Raw genomic sequence first — 18042 nt, 5'->3', positions numbered from 1 at the left:
ACTCGTGGAGTGATGACATACTTTCCGCACTAGCATCGAAATGTACTATTTTTTGTAATTTTAAAATAAATAGTTTAGAAGTTATTTAAGAAAATAACCAAAAAACTGACAATCCGCCCCCCCTTATCTCACTAATTTGCAATTTGCATATATGTATATTTAAAAAGCGAAACAGACCTATTTATATTTATCGTGTTTTGAGTGTACTTATTTTAAATAAAAAATACAATAAACTGTAACAGTGGAGTTTATTAATACCGTAAATCCATAAATCACAATATATACCAACTTGTATAACACTAAATTGTGGGTAGTTGACACATGATGAATTTTATAACTAAATCTATTTAAATAGATTGAAAAGGAGCAATTTATCACAATAAATTGGAAACTTAAAAAACATGAGAATAATAAATAAATAAATGACCTCAGTTTCGAAAAAAAAAAACTATTATATATTTTAAACTTTCAAATAGGAAAAAAATAACGGTACCATTCGATTCCTTACATTTTATTTTAAAAAAAAAATTGTATAACAACAATATACATAAACGCAACATTTCACCGACAAAATCGAAATTTCCTTGTTTTCCATACATCGGAACGGCTTCTAAACAAAGTGACACAGAGACGTCACGATGTGTTTCCATTTGTGTTAGAGCATGTGCTCAGTAAAGTAAAGTGGCGATGCCAGACTCAACTACCCTAATATTCTTCTCGAAATGTTCACAAAACTTGACATTCATATAAATCAAAGATAGATATAACTCCGTAATAGATGGATACAGTATGGCGTTGACGGTTTCGTTTGTTATTTAACAATTTTAACGCATATCAGTGAAAGAACATGGGTCAAAATCATAAAAATAATTAATGCAAATAAAAAAAATCATTTATCCATATTTAAATACATTTTATTGTATTTTTATAAATCTTCATTTTTAGTTTTAAAGTGTGTCGATAGATGGCAGTGAATTTACTGTGTTTACAAAATCTACTATGACAGTACCGCTCTATCTTATTATATCCCCTTTGATATAAATATAACTACGATCATTAAATTCATTTAAAAAAAACATAGTGTCTATCCTTAAAATTAATTATAATTATTCGCTTGAGCATTATGTGAAACAATTGATTATTAATTATTAAAATACATCGTTCATAAATTTATTGCATTCATCATCATCATCATATCAGCCCTTTATCGCCCATATGTTAAATTTATTTAGTATTAAGCTTAAGACTTGCTTTTGCATAATGATGGATATTTCCATCATATTAAAAAAACTCTTAAACTTATATATATATATTACATGTTTCCCTTAATCTAGAGGTCAACTTACATTATCCTGATTTATTTCACAAAAAAAAACATGCAAAGGAGGGTTATCTTAATCTAAGCACGCTAATTATAGTCATGCTTGGCAATCGTCCTATAAAAACTTGATTAATGATAATTACTAGGAAAGCCTGGTCAATCTCCAATTAAAAACGAAAGGATTAGAAGACATCCTGGTGGATCAACTACACAAAGAAAACTTAGCGCCCTGCGTGGCCTCTATAACTCGTTCAGGATGCTGATGGGGCTGCCGCGCTACTGAAGTGCATCGGGCATGTTCGCAGAAGCACGCACGGACGACTTCCATTCAATAATGCGTAAAGTATGAATTTTCTCAAATGATTTTTACGCCTAAGACCCTAATATGTTAAACATAAGCCATTGTTTCTTTTGAGCGAGCGGTGGGCTACCGTGTCTGAGCGCGTGCCAAAGCAACCATGTCGTTTTAAGGTTCAAATATATGTAATAATACGAGCGCTCGCCTACATTGAGGTGGTCGATGGTCCTACATTACCAAAACATGTTACATGTACTTAAATTTGAACCTTAAAACCACCACGATACAGTCGCTTTTTAAACGACATGGTTACTTTGGCACGCGCTCAGGCACGGTAGCCCATCAATCACACAAAAGACACAATGGCTTTTGTTTAATAGATTAGGGTCTTGGGCGTAAAAATCATTTGAGAAGATTTCTACTATAAGCGCGTCGCATCCCTACTGGGACGCGTTCGCGGCAGCGCCAACAGCCTTCTAAGGACGATCGCGGAGGCTAATGATAATGACAGCCCCATATTTGGCCACTGGGCAAAGTCGCATGCGTCGTTAGTAAATTACGATAAAAATGACATTTAATGAGACCTGTTTTATTGTTATTGACTAATTTTAATATCACTTAATTATTATTATTTTATATTTTAATTTAATTATAATTTTATTATTTCAACTTATGTGTGTCCATTTCATCTGAATTTTATAATGTAAATATGTAAGTGTGATATCGAGCGAAAGCTTGTAATAAATGTTTTTTTTTTATAACTCAAAATAATAATAAATAATTCTCTCACCGGGGTTTGAACCTGTGCAGGCAGGGTCACTACCGCTCAACATTTACTGCAGCTGTACGCAGCGTAGATGACATCAATGCCTTAATAAAAATGCCGGCCTCTTAGTTAGCCTAGTCGGTAGTGACCCTGCCTGCAAAGCGGGAGGTCCCAGGTTCGAACCCTGGTAAAGGCATTTATTTATGCGTGTAAGTATTTATATATAACTATATATTGTCCTATAGGTCCCACAACACAAGCCATATTGAGCTTACTGTGGGACTAGCTAAGTCAATCTGTGTAAAATTGACCTGTTATATTTATTTTCATTTTATTTATAATTCGAGCTTAATACATACAGATAGCTAACAACCTAGTGTGAAAGCAACCTAAAATATGCCAAAATGGGTATAATTCGAACACCGACCGCGCAACTGAACAATCTGGACGCGAGAATCTAACAAGGATTCGCGTGTGGCGTTCTAATCATACCTTTACTAGATGGCGCTGACGCAGCGCCAAATATTTTCTGGTGCTATTTATTGTGTGTTACAAACCAGTCTTTGAAACAAGTTTCGTGTGTTCAGGTAGCAGCGTCAATGAAGAAGGTTGTTGTCACGAATGCTTATAAAATTCCGCATCTCTAATATGTCATATGATAGTGGCCTGAAGAGTCCGCGGCGATATCTCTCTTTCGTCCTCCGGTAACAGTGATTCGAGCCGCCGGCCCCTTAAAATTAGCTGCATACAGCTGAAAATAACATTTGGGTTTATATTTGCTGGATATGGCTACGTGCGAAGTTCTTGGTGGGGGAAATACAAAGGGTTGGACATAAGGTTTTTGGCAAACATTTCTTTTTGGTATTATATTGCTTTGACGCCACGATGCCGGTTGTGCTGTGCGATGTCTGGTACAGAATTGTGAATTCTCGTTCAGATTTTTTTATTTTTGCTCTGAAAGTCATGATCGAAGGGGTGCGTGGTGGCGCCTACTACAAGTTATTATACATCATTGAAGAAATTTGTGCAGCGTGATAATAATTATGCGCGTGCAATATAGTTGATCCGAAAACCTCCTTCTTTTGAAATCTTGAAGTCGGTTAAAAATAGGTATGTACTCACAGTGAAAATAAAAATACAACGGCTTGCGTCCCGATGGTAAGGTAAAAGATGGCATTCAGGAAACTGGTGCCGAGCGTGGCATTATACACTTGCGAGTATATAATGGAGGCGAACATCGCCACGGCGTTCTCCATAACCGACAGAAATGTATATGCCACACCTGAAAGTAAAGCACCGTACAGATGTAGTGGATAATGCTTTAGGTACCAACGTATTTTCATATTGGTTGTCGTAATTCTGCATGAACTTTGTGCACCTTAAAAATGCACCTAATTTGTAGAAGGCAGTATTATGATTTATGTAGATAGTATAGATACTGGTTGTACCTACTAAATAAATAAATGTCCATTGAGTCTGTTTAAGCTAAGTAAATGTATTTTTGGCATCTATGGATGACTTTACTGAAATCGTCGTTTACGTTGTGAGGCTTTATAGTTGATTTAAGCATGACTCACGTTAGAACGGCCCGGGTCCGGGCCGAGGCATCCAACACTTCGTTTTCTATAGAAAGCATCACGTGATCACCGGTCACCTGTCATAGAAAATGAAGTGTCGGTTGCCACTTCCCGGACCCGTACCGTTCTATCCCGAGTCATCCGTTATTGTTAATCATGATTACCTGCAAAACATAATTGTTTTTGCGTCTTTCCGCACCATATCAGTTGTGCCGTTACACAACTGATATCAATAAACTAATTAACCGCAGTATGAGGCAACATTTATAACTATAAACGCTGATTACTGTAAAGCACTGACTCTCACGTTACACACCCCTCCTGTTTTGTATTAAATCGGTCTACAAGTGTACATTACGCGATGCGTACTGAAACCGATTCTGGGAGGGCGTTGATGTTGGCGGTGCTGGCTTTGCTGGGGTGTGCGGTACATGCTGACATTGCTGACTTGGAAGACTTATCTGACATTATCGAGGACGGTGACGGCCAACGCCGAAGATAACATCTCACACACAGAGGATTTCACATTCCACGAAAATACTTATGCTATAATTATGCTATTTCAGTCAGTCTCAATACAAAAAGTACTAAGGTTGACTGAAGTAGCATGACAAACACGAACGTTTCTGAGAAAAAACGTAACGTCCCCAGGGTATATTATTTCCACGATTTTCATATCGGTTCCATGGGAAATGTTGTTCAGTATGGTATGACCTTCTTACATTTTGAAATTTAGGATCCCGGCCCCAAAATCATCCAATATTATGCACCTAATGACGAGTATGGACAGATGCAGTTAACAATATTTTGCCAACGTATTTTCTCGGACTGACTGAAATAGCATAACACGTTAGTGTGTTTATTTATTTATTTTTATTTTATATTTATTGGTTCACCAACAATTGTTTACACTTTGTTAAGTATAACTACAAACGTTTAAACTATTATCGCTTAGCGTAACAATTATTTAAAGTTAAACACCACATGCATTGAATGAAGTAAGAAGACTGCATCTACGTGACATACTTTACAATATTATTAATAATGCATTAATTATAACAGGGACTAATACTGTTTACAATCGAAATTAACTATCCTATCGTGAGACATATTTCAAGATGTTTAGATCAGTACGGCTTCACTCACACATTTTCCGAGAAAATACGATGGAAAAGGATTATGCACTACATTTGCATAAGCATAGTAAGAATAGTTGTCAGTACCTCGTTCAGCAGACGGCAGAACCTTGGAGGTCATAGAGCGGACGAGCGGCGCAATGCAGGGCCCTAGGGCAGCCACTGCGCCACCGACGTATAGGGTCTTGGCAGCGGTCGCTTGCGCGTACAAGAAGTGCCCGGCCATATGGGAAGTGGCTCCTAGCATCACTATTACCTGTGCAATAATTATGGGTTATTTATTACTAATTATCACATCTTGGTTAATGTTGGTTTTAACTATTGATTTTCATGATATAAGAATAATAATTTTGAAAACGTTGTTTGACAATTGTTGTTTGTGAAATGTTAGATCACCGTAATATTTTACTAATTGTAGTTATTGTCAATAAATGTATTCCCATTCTTTCTGTTAGCAAGGTAAAAAAAAAACCGGCCAAGTGCGAGTCGGACTCGCGCACGAAGGGTTCCGTACCATTACGGAAAAAAAACAGCAAAGAAATCACGTTTGTTGTATGGGAGCCCCATTTAAATATTTATATTATTCTGTTTTTAGTATTTGTTGTTATAGCGGCAACAGAAATACATCATGTGTGAAAATTTCAACTGGCTAGTGACAGACAGACAGACGGACAGCGGAGTCTTAGTAATAGGGTCCCGTTTTTACCGTTTGGGTACGGAACCCTAATTAAAACGATTTAATTTTTACTACCTACATCAGTCGTTGTAATAAATTAAGCCGCCACAGCTTGCTCAATCCCTGTCATTATTTATGTCACTTCCTTCTTTGTTTACAGGACTTAGGAAAGCGCGTAGCGACATCTATCGTAGGTAGGTATACTTCAATCTCACCGGCAGAATGGTACCGACGTCCCAATATTACATTCAGAAATAATTATCGTTAACAAAGTAAGATCCGATAGCGCAGTGGATAGGAGTTGAGAGAGCCGCCAGTTAGAATCTCACTCAAAGAGATGTTTTATTTTTTATATTCCATCTATTTAAAGCAGAAGATCCTTTGTCATTTATATTGAAAGACGTACAATATAAAGATCCCGCATGCAGCAATTGCGTTCAACGTTTCTGAGTATTTCATATGGAACTTCTATTACAATACCTACTTCAGACAGAATAACGGTGATATAGGTACTGACCGTATCTCTCCAGCGGAAGACTTTCGTCATCAGTGGGATGCCTATGAACATGAGCAGCACGTACGCTGTGCTGCTATACGTCCTGAAGTTGCTGTAGGCGGTCGTGTCCCATTTGAACACGTTTTGGACGTACAGGTACATGAACGGCCTCTCGTCTGTAACGTATAGGTACAGGTAGGTAGGTACAGGTAGGTAGGTATAACTAGAATTGAACTTCAAATCTCTATATGCATATATTGTATGTAAATGCAAAGGTAAGTAAAAATGTCTGTTGCCTTTTTACGGCTAAACGACGAAACCAATGCACGACACTGAGGGCAGATTCAATTCATTTTTGGTAAAAGGTTTTATCGCTTAATGTAATTTTCTCTCCACAGGCAACTAATACTCATCGAGACAATTCTAAAAACCCCAAACACTATAAGGTTTCTTTGTTTTATCACAGAGTTCCTATGGCCACCTCCCGTCTCCATCATCATATCAGCTCGATGGTACCATAATATTGCATTCTCACCCGACTAACATATGTATGCAAATTTTCAGCTTCATTGGAAGTCGGGAAGTGGGTCAAATTTAACTTGTAAGATTTAATACGTACAAACATAGTTACATAAGTACATACGTAGATACTTACAGAGGTACATTGCAAGTTAATAAAAAACTTGTAAAAAGCGGGCATGCCCTCAAACTAATTATTACTAAGTTAGTACTAAGTCCATCATTTATTTCTTTAACTAGGAGAGTAAGTGTGTTAAATTACATTTATATTTATGCGATTTAAGCGATAACATGTTTATTTATATTACAAAATGTAACTCATTCTATAATTACCTCTCTGGAACGTATACAGCGCCATCGATATCAGTAAGAACCACAAAAATACTGTGCGGTGGTTATTTCTCTTTTTAAACAGAGTGAACATCGTTTGCTTCACATTCTTGATGTCAAAGAAGTCCACTACCGGATTGGTGACGCCGGCGTCTCGCAGGGACGTCTGCTCGGGCCTCGTCTGCCATTTGAGGAACAACAGACAGTGTAGAGTCGCCAGCACCATCAGAATACTGTTGATTAGGAACATTATTGTAAATGACCTGTCCACAACGTGCACGTACAAAATGTTACCTGCAACAAAACAAGCGCTATAGTTCCAATTAATTGTTTATGTTACAGACTTTAGGAAAGTATAGTACATCGTGCAACGAGGGAGGGTTAGTAATATTTTGCTAACGAGGTCTATATATTCACGACAGACGTGAATTATAGACTCGAGTTCGCAATATTTTTACCCCCGGAGTTACACACAATGTTTTTCATCACACTTACAAGGAAAAAACTAAATTTTAAGTGACATTTCAGACATTCGTCCTATCCGCCATATTGTCATTTGTTGACTGGCTAGACATCGAAGGACCCGTCCGGCATTCAGCCACGATTTAAAATTGTAAAAAAATATTTTAAACGGCTATTAAATTAATACAATTATATATTTTTAAACATAACAAAACAATTAAATTATAAACGTTAGTATTTTGAAAGTAAAACTCATTTTATACCTTAACTTTTAACAAGTATTATAATTAGAACCTCAAGTAGGTCGTATGTGTAAGTGACATAATTTAAAAAAAAGCTAATAACTGCACATGTGTGAAATAGCACGTTTACTGAGCAAGCAGAGCAAGTGTGAAGAAAAAATAATAACCATGCAAGTCCGTGTAGTCCAGGAACACGTCGGTACACAATAGTTGTAATAATTTCTATGATTACAAAATGACGTAACTTTTACTGCCTTTTGGTCGGACCAAAAAATCAAAATAAGTCTTCAGCGAATTTATACTTAATTTTTTTTTTTTTTTTATTTATTTCGCTTGAACATACACAGTTGTTATGGTTACATGTCATTGGGATGTTATAGGTACATAGTGTAGCTATTAAGTGTTACATGCATGTATGGTCTACCACAATATGGCATGCAAAATCTTAGACTAACTTAAAATAATAATCTAAATAATCTAATTACAATGTTTTAGGTTAGTTTAATTTTTATACTCTATGTTTAGGTAGTTATTTATTTAATTTTAAATTGTATTTCAATAAAAATTCCTTAAATATTACAATTAAAATGTCAGGTTATCAAAATATTCATTCAGATTATAAAATGGTCTTATTAGTAGAAATGATTTTAATTTCTTGGAAAAGTCAATAATATTATCACATTGCCTAATGTCCTCATTTAAAAAATTATAAATTTTAATTCCTATGTATTCCAGACTACTTTTGAAATGTGAATAATTTTTAGATTCTGGTAATTGTATGTCAAATTTATGTCTTAATCTAGGGTGTCTATTTTTGTTTTTACATGCAAGTCGGGTCTTATTTTTATAAAACTTCTTAGTAGGTACTGACTTACTTTAAAAGTGTAGGCACTTTGCAGCATTAGAAAATATAAGCAGGATTTGCATTACAATGGCGATTGTTTCATAATATGACTGACGCAAGATTCAACAAAGCGTACAAATCTGATAGTGTAAACTGTTATTGATGTGCAAACTGTTGATATAGCAAATACCTATTCCACGTATTATTAAAGTAGGTTATAATTATTAATTAATTGAAAAGAAAATGTCAATTAAACATAGCCCCAAGAAAGGAAGAACAAAAAAACTATACTCACTCTTTTCTTTTGGGTGGTAGTACTAGTGTAAGACAAAGATAGTATGATTCTCTCTGTCTATGTCTGAAAGGAGACAGTCCCTTGACAAACTATATCTTGTTTTCACAAATACATAGTTTTTTTTACAATTAGTTAAAATGCGCTGACAATCTTCGGCTTCAGGCCACCTTTCTTCTCAAATTTATAAAACTATACACTATACTACATCCACAATCCTGTGGATGTAGTATAGTGTAGTTCTATAAATTTGACTATCCAGTTAAGGAAGCTATCGAAACCAAAAATCATAGGAATTTCTAAATACTGTTTTATAAGTGCATGTAAGTATAGAAAAGAAACTTTCTAGAAACTGAATTTTGTACGTCATGATCATGATGGAGTTCCAAGAGAAAATTCGGATAAACGTGGGATGAATACTCTTATAATATACATAGTTGGTCAAACCAAATTGTCAGTAAATAAGAACAAAAAAACAATGCTCATCCTTTTCTTTTGGGTGCTAGTACTAGTGTAAGACAAATATAGTATGATTCTCTTTGTCTATGTTTGAAATGAGACAGTCCTTTGACAAACATATCCTTTGATCAACTGTATAAGTAGGTACATTGTAGATTACAGATTGACAAAACGTGATTAAATTTAATTCATCTTGTAATTAAACTATCTGTTAATTTTAATACATAATATTACTAAGTAATTATTATACAAATTATCTTCATGCACAAAATGTGTATTACTTACCAATAAAAACTCCCAAAGGCATAGTGCTTAAGTAAACAGCATCTAAAATCCCAACTCTTAAGGTTCTATTGTCGGGGGAAGTGACGTCAGCTATGTACGCGAAGACGCCCGCGAATATTGCCAAGTCCGAACCGGTTAAGGCACTAGGAAAAGTGGCCGTATATATCACATAATTTAAGGGCCATGCTGAAAATAAAATTAATACCATTAGCATCGATTACATCCATATATGTAAACTTGGCTAGATTTCTTTATTTTATCTGGCTGTACGCTGCTAAAATTGCGTATGAGTAGGTTCAACTCAACCACAACACGAATATAGTATGAAACTTCTCAAATGATTTTTACGCCTAAGACCCTAATCTAGCTGTTAAACCAAAACCATTGTTTCTTTTGTGCGAGCGCGTGGCCATTGTGTCTGAGTGTGTTATGCTATTTCAGTCAGGCTCAGTACAATAAGTGCCGAGGTTGACACAAGTATCATGACAAATACGAACGTTTCCGAGAAAATACGATGGCAAACAATTATGCACTACATCTGTAAGGACGATATCGTTTATTATAAACTAGCGAATCGCCCCGGCTTTGCACGGGTAGTTCAACTAATTTACACAAAACCTTTACAAATTTTACATATAAACCTTCCTCTTGAATCACTCTATCTATTAAAAAAACCGGATCAAAATCCGTTGCGTAGTTTTAAAGATTTAAGCATACATAAGAACAGACGGGCAGCCAGCGGAAAGCGATCACTTTGTATTATACTATGTTTATGTTGTTTTTTTATTACATTTTTATTTAAAATTTAACATGCGTTTAATTAGTGCTTTAATAAGGTACACATTTCGTCCTGGGAGCTCGAGGTAAAGCATATGGTTTAGACAAAATTTATTCAATTCTCCCGAGTAGAAAATATGGCATGTTACTTACGACAACTCCGACTTTGACATCCCATATAACTATCATGGAGCGTTTTTATCGACCCGCTCTAGTGATGGTTCAACGCCGTGAATGTCCGTTAGGCTTTGGTTTTTAGCTGATTATTTTAGCTGTCTCCCTGATTTCGCTTGCATCAGAAATTAGAGGGAATCCAAACCGTGGGATGAAAAATACTTTTTATGTAAAAATATTAATTCGCTGTTATTCCGCAGCTACTCAATTGAGCAATCATGAATGAATAGGACAATTAGATAACATGTTTTGCCAGCATATTAACCTTTTGTTTCTTTAAATCGTAGCAAGGAGTCATTGAAATAGTCTCAAATTAAGCTCGATAGGCTTGTCCGAAATGTATTTGCTAGACGATATTGAAAGCATCATAAAGTCCCTAAAATAAAACCTTCATATCAGATATGGCTTAAAAATACCCTCAGATCAAACCCTTAGAACATAGTTATACAAAATAATACACATATCAACAGTTAGACCAGGTTTTATCGTATTTATAATAAACGATACAGTTCTTACTTAAAAATCACGTAATACTCATAGTTTCTCACACATACCTACATCTCAAATCAATAACATCTCAATAATCATGTGTAAATATAACAGAGACGCAGACTCAGGATTTCTAAGATAAGAAACAAATATCGTTGCGGTCAGGTTGATACCAGCCTGACGTACGCCACGCAATACTTAAATGTACATACATCATAAAGTCACTCTAGTTTATAGACTTCTTAGGAAATTTTCGGGATTCGGACAAAAAACTTGTGATGAGATGAGAGGCTATGGTCAGCTACATGTTTCTACAACCCGAGGGTGTTGGTTGGTACATTTTTCTAACAAATTACGAACTATACTTACCATTCATAGTATTAACAGTAGCCATTATGGAAAAATAGAGTTTCCCGAGCAGCCCTACCAGCAGGATGCTCTTTCTTCCTCTCTTGTCGCTATAGGAGCCTAGGAAAAATGCGAGGATAAACGGCACTATGTGCCAGGCCACGCCGTTCCATTGGTGGAAGGTGGATACTGTCACCTGTAATCAAATTATTATTCGCAGCAATATTAACCTTTGTTAAAAAAAAAACTGCATCATTTTATGGTTTTCATCAGCAGTGCCATTTAATCAATTGTCGTTTTTCATAATATCCAAATCAGTATAGGTGTGCCTGTAATGTTTGAAGACTTCTCGTGACTTCTCCAGGTTCCCATCCTGAACCGATGATACAGCACCACCCAGGGGTCGGAAACCGGTATTTGCTCCATACAAAAATACCGGTATTATTACGTTCTTTTTCGTTCTTTTGTTTATAATTTCATTTTTAATGGGACGTTTTAATAATGCAAAATTGTTTCCTAAATACATGATTCAGTCCTACGTAATGAACATAAAAAACTTCAAAATATTGGGCTATTTCGGGGTTTTTAAAAAATACCGGTTCCGAGCCTTGGCACCACCACCAACTGTAGGTACTACTTATACAACTTTACAAACAAAATTATATATATTGATAAATTTCCAAATCGTCCTAGCCATCTTCGAGAGATCGGTAAATATATCTTAGTAGGAATAGAGGCTGTGTGGAAAGAGAAGATTCGTGGCAGAAACGGGAACTAACATTAGATATCAATTTTATATGGCAATCAAACCTTTGACACGTGTCTTGTAAAAAGTAAACAAACTTCTGTAATTGTGTATATTTATTTACAAAAACTGCAAGTTTTATGTATGAAATCTTTCAAAACAGGATAAAACCATACATAAAACCACAAGGGAAATTATGTTTGACATTGTTCGGTTTTGTCATCGGTAAAAAAAAAACGGCTAAAAGCCGACTATCGACTTACAAAAGTTGACACAACCTGTTTCGCTATGACGCGTATTTATGTTGTATTTAATATAAAACAATTACCTATTTAATAGTCCCCTTTATTAATTAGTCTCCGGCACATAATCAGTAAGTATATTCATTCAAAATATATTAATTTACGTAAATATGCCTTTATATTTAAATGGCAAAGTATCAAAACTATTTGTCAGTTATTTTTAAGATCATGAATGACCTTTCATTCATGATCTTAGAAATAACTGACAAATATTTTTGATACTTTGCCATTTTAGACATATTTATATGTAAGTATAATTTATTACCAGGACTGAGTAAAAGTACCTACGGTATCTCGAATAAAAGACTATTTATTTGATGATATGCAATTATTTGTAAATTTCCACATGTCAGATTCAAGCACATCCAGCTTAGCTAGATGAAGATAGTTTGATTAGTGTCTCCCCGGCAGGGCTCGGAACCGGTTTTTTTAAAAAACCCTGAAATAGGCCAATATTTTGAATTATTTTATGCTCATTACATAGTACTGAATCACGTATTTAGAAAACAATTTTGCATTATTAAAATGTCCCATTAAAAATGAAATTATAAACAAAAGAACGAAAAAGAACGTAATAATAACGGTATTTTTGTATGGAGCAAATACCGGTTTCCGACCCCTGCTCCCCGGTTATTTTGAATCTAGGTCAAACATAAGTTACGTTGAATATTATAGATTCAGACTTCGATTTTAATGAATAAAAGTTTTTAATTTTAAATATTTCTTATTTTATAATTCGTATTGGTACTAGGTTTTGTTGGTTACGAAATACTATTCCATATTTACCAGTGACTTTCGACGAAGTATAATATCGTGGCACATTCGAATAATCCTAATAAGGCATACCTATGCAATGCTTTTATGTCCCCGATACTCAAATAACTGTTGGTCTGGCCAGATTAGGAGTAAATTAGAACCTACTCGTATCTAGTTTTGTACTAATACGACAGTTGGTATGGGCAGATTTTTAACTAGTTTTAGTAGGTTTTTCAATCGAACTGTCACTGAGACTGTATCTGAGATATAAAAACAAGAGTTGGTTTTAACCTTTGGGTAATAGAAGGTGAAATGGCAGTCACTTACTAGTGCCTCTGCTAATTCATAGGATTAGGTAGCCGAGCCGACACCGGGCTCCCTTTAGTGTTGTACTATAATTACGTGACAGTGTTGTCGGCATAGCAAAAACCATAAAATAGCACCGGCACGCCCTCAAATCTTACTCTTCTCTTTCCGCACAGACTATATGTAGTACATAAAAAATCTCGATAAGTAAATAAATAAGTAATAATAAATATTGAGATTATTCTTTCAAAATTTTAAGTTGGTTAAAATGTTTAAAGATAGGCAACATTTCGACGACTTCATCGTCAGCAGGTAAGTCGCGAGTCGCTACTGTGAAAAAAAACAAACAAAACCTAATTACCTGTATTTACGTATAGCAGATACGTCTGCAAACGATGCTATTAAGTTTAGAAATAAATTAAAAGTGGAAAAATGCTTCCCTGAGGCTCATATAGTGGAAATATTCGCTGTCCTCGGGCGTGGTCTCAGTAGCTCAGTTGGCAGAGCACGGACTAGTGATCCAGTGTCGCAGGTTCGAGCTCCGCCTGAGACAGTGTATTTTTCCACATTTAATTTAAATTACCTGTACTTCTTGATTAATTTCCTTGTAACTTGTTATATTGTAGCAGATCTCTTCGCTGTATCCATGGTCGACGTTGCACGCACGAAACACGTAGAATGTTTGTTCGACGACATTGGTGATCATGTAGGCCATCATGTATAAGAACATGGTCGGTTCCACTGTCACGTATTTGTACCATGGTTTTCTTATGGGCTGTGGCAAAAATTGTTATAAGAATCGTATTTCGATTATTCTTGCAAATTTTCAGTCTAGTTACTAGGTCCAGTGGGGTATCATTTGAAAGAGCTTGAGTTGTACATTCCAAAACATTTTCTTTAACTGGTGCTCTCACTTTACTATTCCTGATTTGGAGTAACTATACTCTATATCATTTACTTATTTTACGGGAAAATGTCAGAATTACAATTATTTTGCTCTCAATTTACTTTTTATAATTTTGGATATCACTGTAGATCAAATTCGATATTGATCTACAATAGGTCTCAACCATCATCATCATGACTCAGCGCAAAAAGATGTAAAATATTTCATATCACATGATTATATAATCTTTGGTGAGCTATGTGAGGATGCTGGAAGGCCTTGACTGGGCTCGTAGCGTGTCTATTTAATTTTACTTCGTGCACGTGAACGTGCAATACACTAGATGGATTTATTTATGGATCCCCTCCTGCAGCTAATACATGAAAATGGACAATAATTTTGAAAAAATGTACAGTCTGTGACAAAATTGTTACTACAGACTATTTTGATGCCAATCAAATCCATTTCTGTTTAGGGTTTAAAAAAATTGGCCAAGCCTTAGTCACGAGGTCACGACTACGGTGGTTAGAGCTCCGTATGAAGGCGTATGTAAGCAATGTACAAAAAGATATTGCGGCAAATTGAAAGGAAAAACCAAATACGGATAACGTTGAAACCTTAATAACAAGATATTTTAAACAAAATTGAGATAATGTGGTAACTAATAACAGTAATAAACACAAGTGTTATTGACAGCTCTTATCATTTCAAGATACAAAGATATGGCATACCTACTTATTAGAATGATGCTGGATGTTATGAAAAGGTTGTGATGGGGACTTCTCTATGACATAGGCTGTTTGAAATTATTTGAAAAACATAGATTCAGCAAAAATATTTAAGCAGGAGGAGTACGTGAGGTGAGGTAGTTCAGAAATTGAATGAAAAATAGGCATTCGTTTTTTCAGTGTATATGAATGTATTCAAAATGGCGCTCAGGTTTACACAATTTTCATGGTAGGTATGTATATTTTTGTCAGTTAAAAATCGTGTATTTTAATGGCCAGTCTCTCAGTCAGTCATGTTTGGTTTACTGAATCCTATGTTGGTGCCCATCACTAAATATAACATTGTAGCTGCTCTGAAGAAAATTTACTGAGCTCACAGAGAAATGAGCATGAGGCAAGCATCAAAAAGTAATACACTACCTTACCCTATTTGCTATTAACCAGGCACTTTATGAACATTGTTAAGAAACTGGTCTAAGCCTAAGAAGGGCTAATCTCCTGCCTGGGTCAGAAGGTTAGATGACAGTCACTTCCGTAATAACTAGAACCTGTGCCAATTTCTGGTTTTCTGCTCCCATGAGCTGAGGCAAAAAGCCGGGACAAATATACATATGTCCATTGTGTGATCACATATTATGTAGCAATTAACTAAAGAAATTGACTAAATAAGTCAGATGATATTTCATACAGTAAATTATTGTCTTCTTAAAACATGCTTGAAGAATTTCAAAACAAGCTTTAAGTAGAATAATACTTAAGCTTTAAATTTCTATTAACACAAGTCTATTACATGTACAATTAATTTTATCATTGTTAATAGATATTTTTTTTTTATTTAGGACTATTGATGACCCTATAAAAACACACATAAAAGACAAAATTCTCTAAGAACAAATTAAATTATTTTCTATGAAAATATTTTAATTTGTGTTTTTTCGAGTAGACACACAACTATTTAAACTATAAACTGAAATAACTGTCATATACGAAAGAAAAAAGCCGCTTGCCCGTAATCACCTGAGTTGATTCAGTTAGAAGGTCGAACCATACTGTTCTACCTTAGAAATGGCCAGAGGGCGCCACAAGCCTTTGGGAAATTGTCATATACTTGGAAATTTCGACCCATGCCACCTGTCCCTGTCCGGTAAACGGGGTACGCTGGTTCGATTCCAGCTCTGGACACTGGAGGCTTTGGTCATTTTTTCTTTCGTATATGACATTTATTTCAGTTTAAAGAAAAAATTAGTCACAATTGCTATGGAATTTCACAAAAATCTGTGGTTTTTTGTAGGATAGCCTTTGTACTATCCTGCCATACAATAAAGAGTTTATACATACATACCTACATAAATAAAGTGTTGGTTTCAACAATTTTAGTTTTGCCAATGTTTTATGGTGGAATCAAAATATTCTTCCATCCTGTACATAAAGGTTTTCTTATCTTTAAGAGCCCTTTACCTTTAGCAAAAAGACCACTTGTTGATTTACCTTTCCTTATGTATAAACTTGTCTATATATTACTAAGATTTTTTCTTTTTGAAGTGTACAACTAAGAAACTTTGTAAGCCACAGATTGTCTTGGTAAAAAATATAACCCAATCTCTTACAAAAAAAACACAAATATTAACATAGGGAATACTTAGTACAACTTAGCATACTTGCATAAACACTTTAAACTTGTGTAGATACCACTACGAAAAAGTAAAATAGAAAAGTAAATGTTAACGCTTACCATTTTGATTTCACTAACGTTTTCATCCTGATTTTGATCCATTATCACATACAACGCCGAGTATATTCTATAAAAAGGTGAAAATAGTTTAATTAATTTACAGAATAAAATAATCAGAGATTATTTTAATGTTATTCTCTCCCCTGCCTTGCCGTTGCCGCCAGCAGGTGGCAGTAGAAATAGTGGAATGTTGAGTAGTGTCAAGTGTCATTGTGACATTGACGGTGTGAGCAGTGTTGCCACAGTACTTGTATATTTCCTGCGATACGTTCCAAAACACATGGTGTACCGTCAACCGGCGTGAATAACGACGGCAGGGGTGACTACAGTTGGTCAAGAAAATCTTGTCAGTAAATAGGAACAAAAAAACTATACTCATCCTTTTCTTTTGGGTGCTAGTACTAGTGTAAGACAAAGCTAGTGTGATTCTCTCTGTCTATGTTTGAAATGAGACAGTCCCTTGACAAACTATAGGTACAAAACTGGAAATGAGATTTCCCTGATAATGTATTAAAAACTACCTACACAAATTGTGTCAAACGATTGAAAATAATAGTACATTTTGTATGATACAATTTTAAGATATTTTCTGGTCAATCATTTCAAGTTTTGTCCCTGTGCACTTCTGCCATCCCTATTCACCCCAGTTGACGGTACCTATCCCATGATCATAGACCAAGGTCGTTATATTAAAAAAAACCGGCAAAGTGCGAGTCGGACTCGCGCACCGAGGGTTCCGTACTTTTTAGTATATATTTGTTGTTATAGCGGCAACAGAAATACATCAATATTGTAGTTTTCCTTTTTAAATATTATTGTACGTTCTGTAAGTTTGTCTATCTATCTAATTCGAATTTTCCACTCATTTACTCCAAGGTTAGCTGGAAGAAATCCCTTATAGGGATAAGCTCGCCTTTGTACCTAAATTTATATGAATTTCATGTTATCAATTTTTGTTTTGTACAATAAAGTGATTTACTACTACTACTACTACTACTACATCATCTGTAAAAATTTCAACTGTCTTGCTATCACGGTTCATGAGATACACCCTGGTGACAGACGGTCAGCGGAGTCTTAGTAATAGGGTCCCGTT

The 18042-nt window shown here is 35.2% G+C and overlaps 1 protein-coding gene across 1 annotated transcript; it reads right to left on the bottom strand.

Moving 5' to 3' along the window:
• Nucleotides 1-231: 231 nt before the first annotated feature.
• LOC134754313 (probable peptidoglycan muropeptide transporter SLC46) lies at nucleotides 232-17114 on the bottom strand. The gene is made up of 9 exons (XM_063690560.1): nucleotides 16947-17114; nucleotides 14184-14375; nucleotides 11513-11687; nucleotides 9704-9889; nucleotides 7123-7413; nucleotides 6292-6446; nucleotides 5186-5354; nucleotides 3508-3667; nucleotides 232-3136 (listed from the first exon to the last, which is right to left on the bottom strand). Exons 1-9 carry the CDS (start codon nucleotides 16986-16988, stop codon nucleotides 3037-3039), a joined length of 1470 nt encoding a protein of 489 aa, XP_063546630.1. The 5' UTR covers nucleotides 16989-17114; the 3' UTR covers nucleotides 232-3036.
• Nucleotides 17115-18042: the final 928 nt, after the last annotated feature.

Source organism: Cydia strobilella, chromosome Z, assembly GCF_947568885.1.
Source record: "Cydia strobilella chromosome Z, ilCydStro3.1, whole genome shotgun sequence".
Lineage (NCBI taxonomy): Eukaryota > Metazoa > Arthropoda > Insecta > Lepidoptera > Tortricidae > Cydia > Cydia strobilella.
This window is presented reverse-complemented; position numbering and strand designations above follow the sequence as displayed.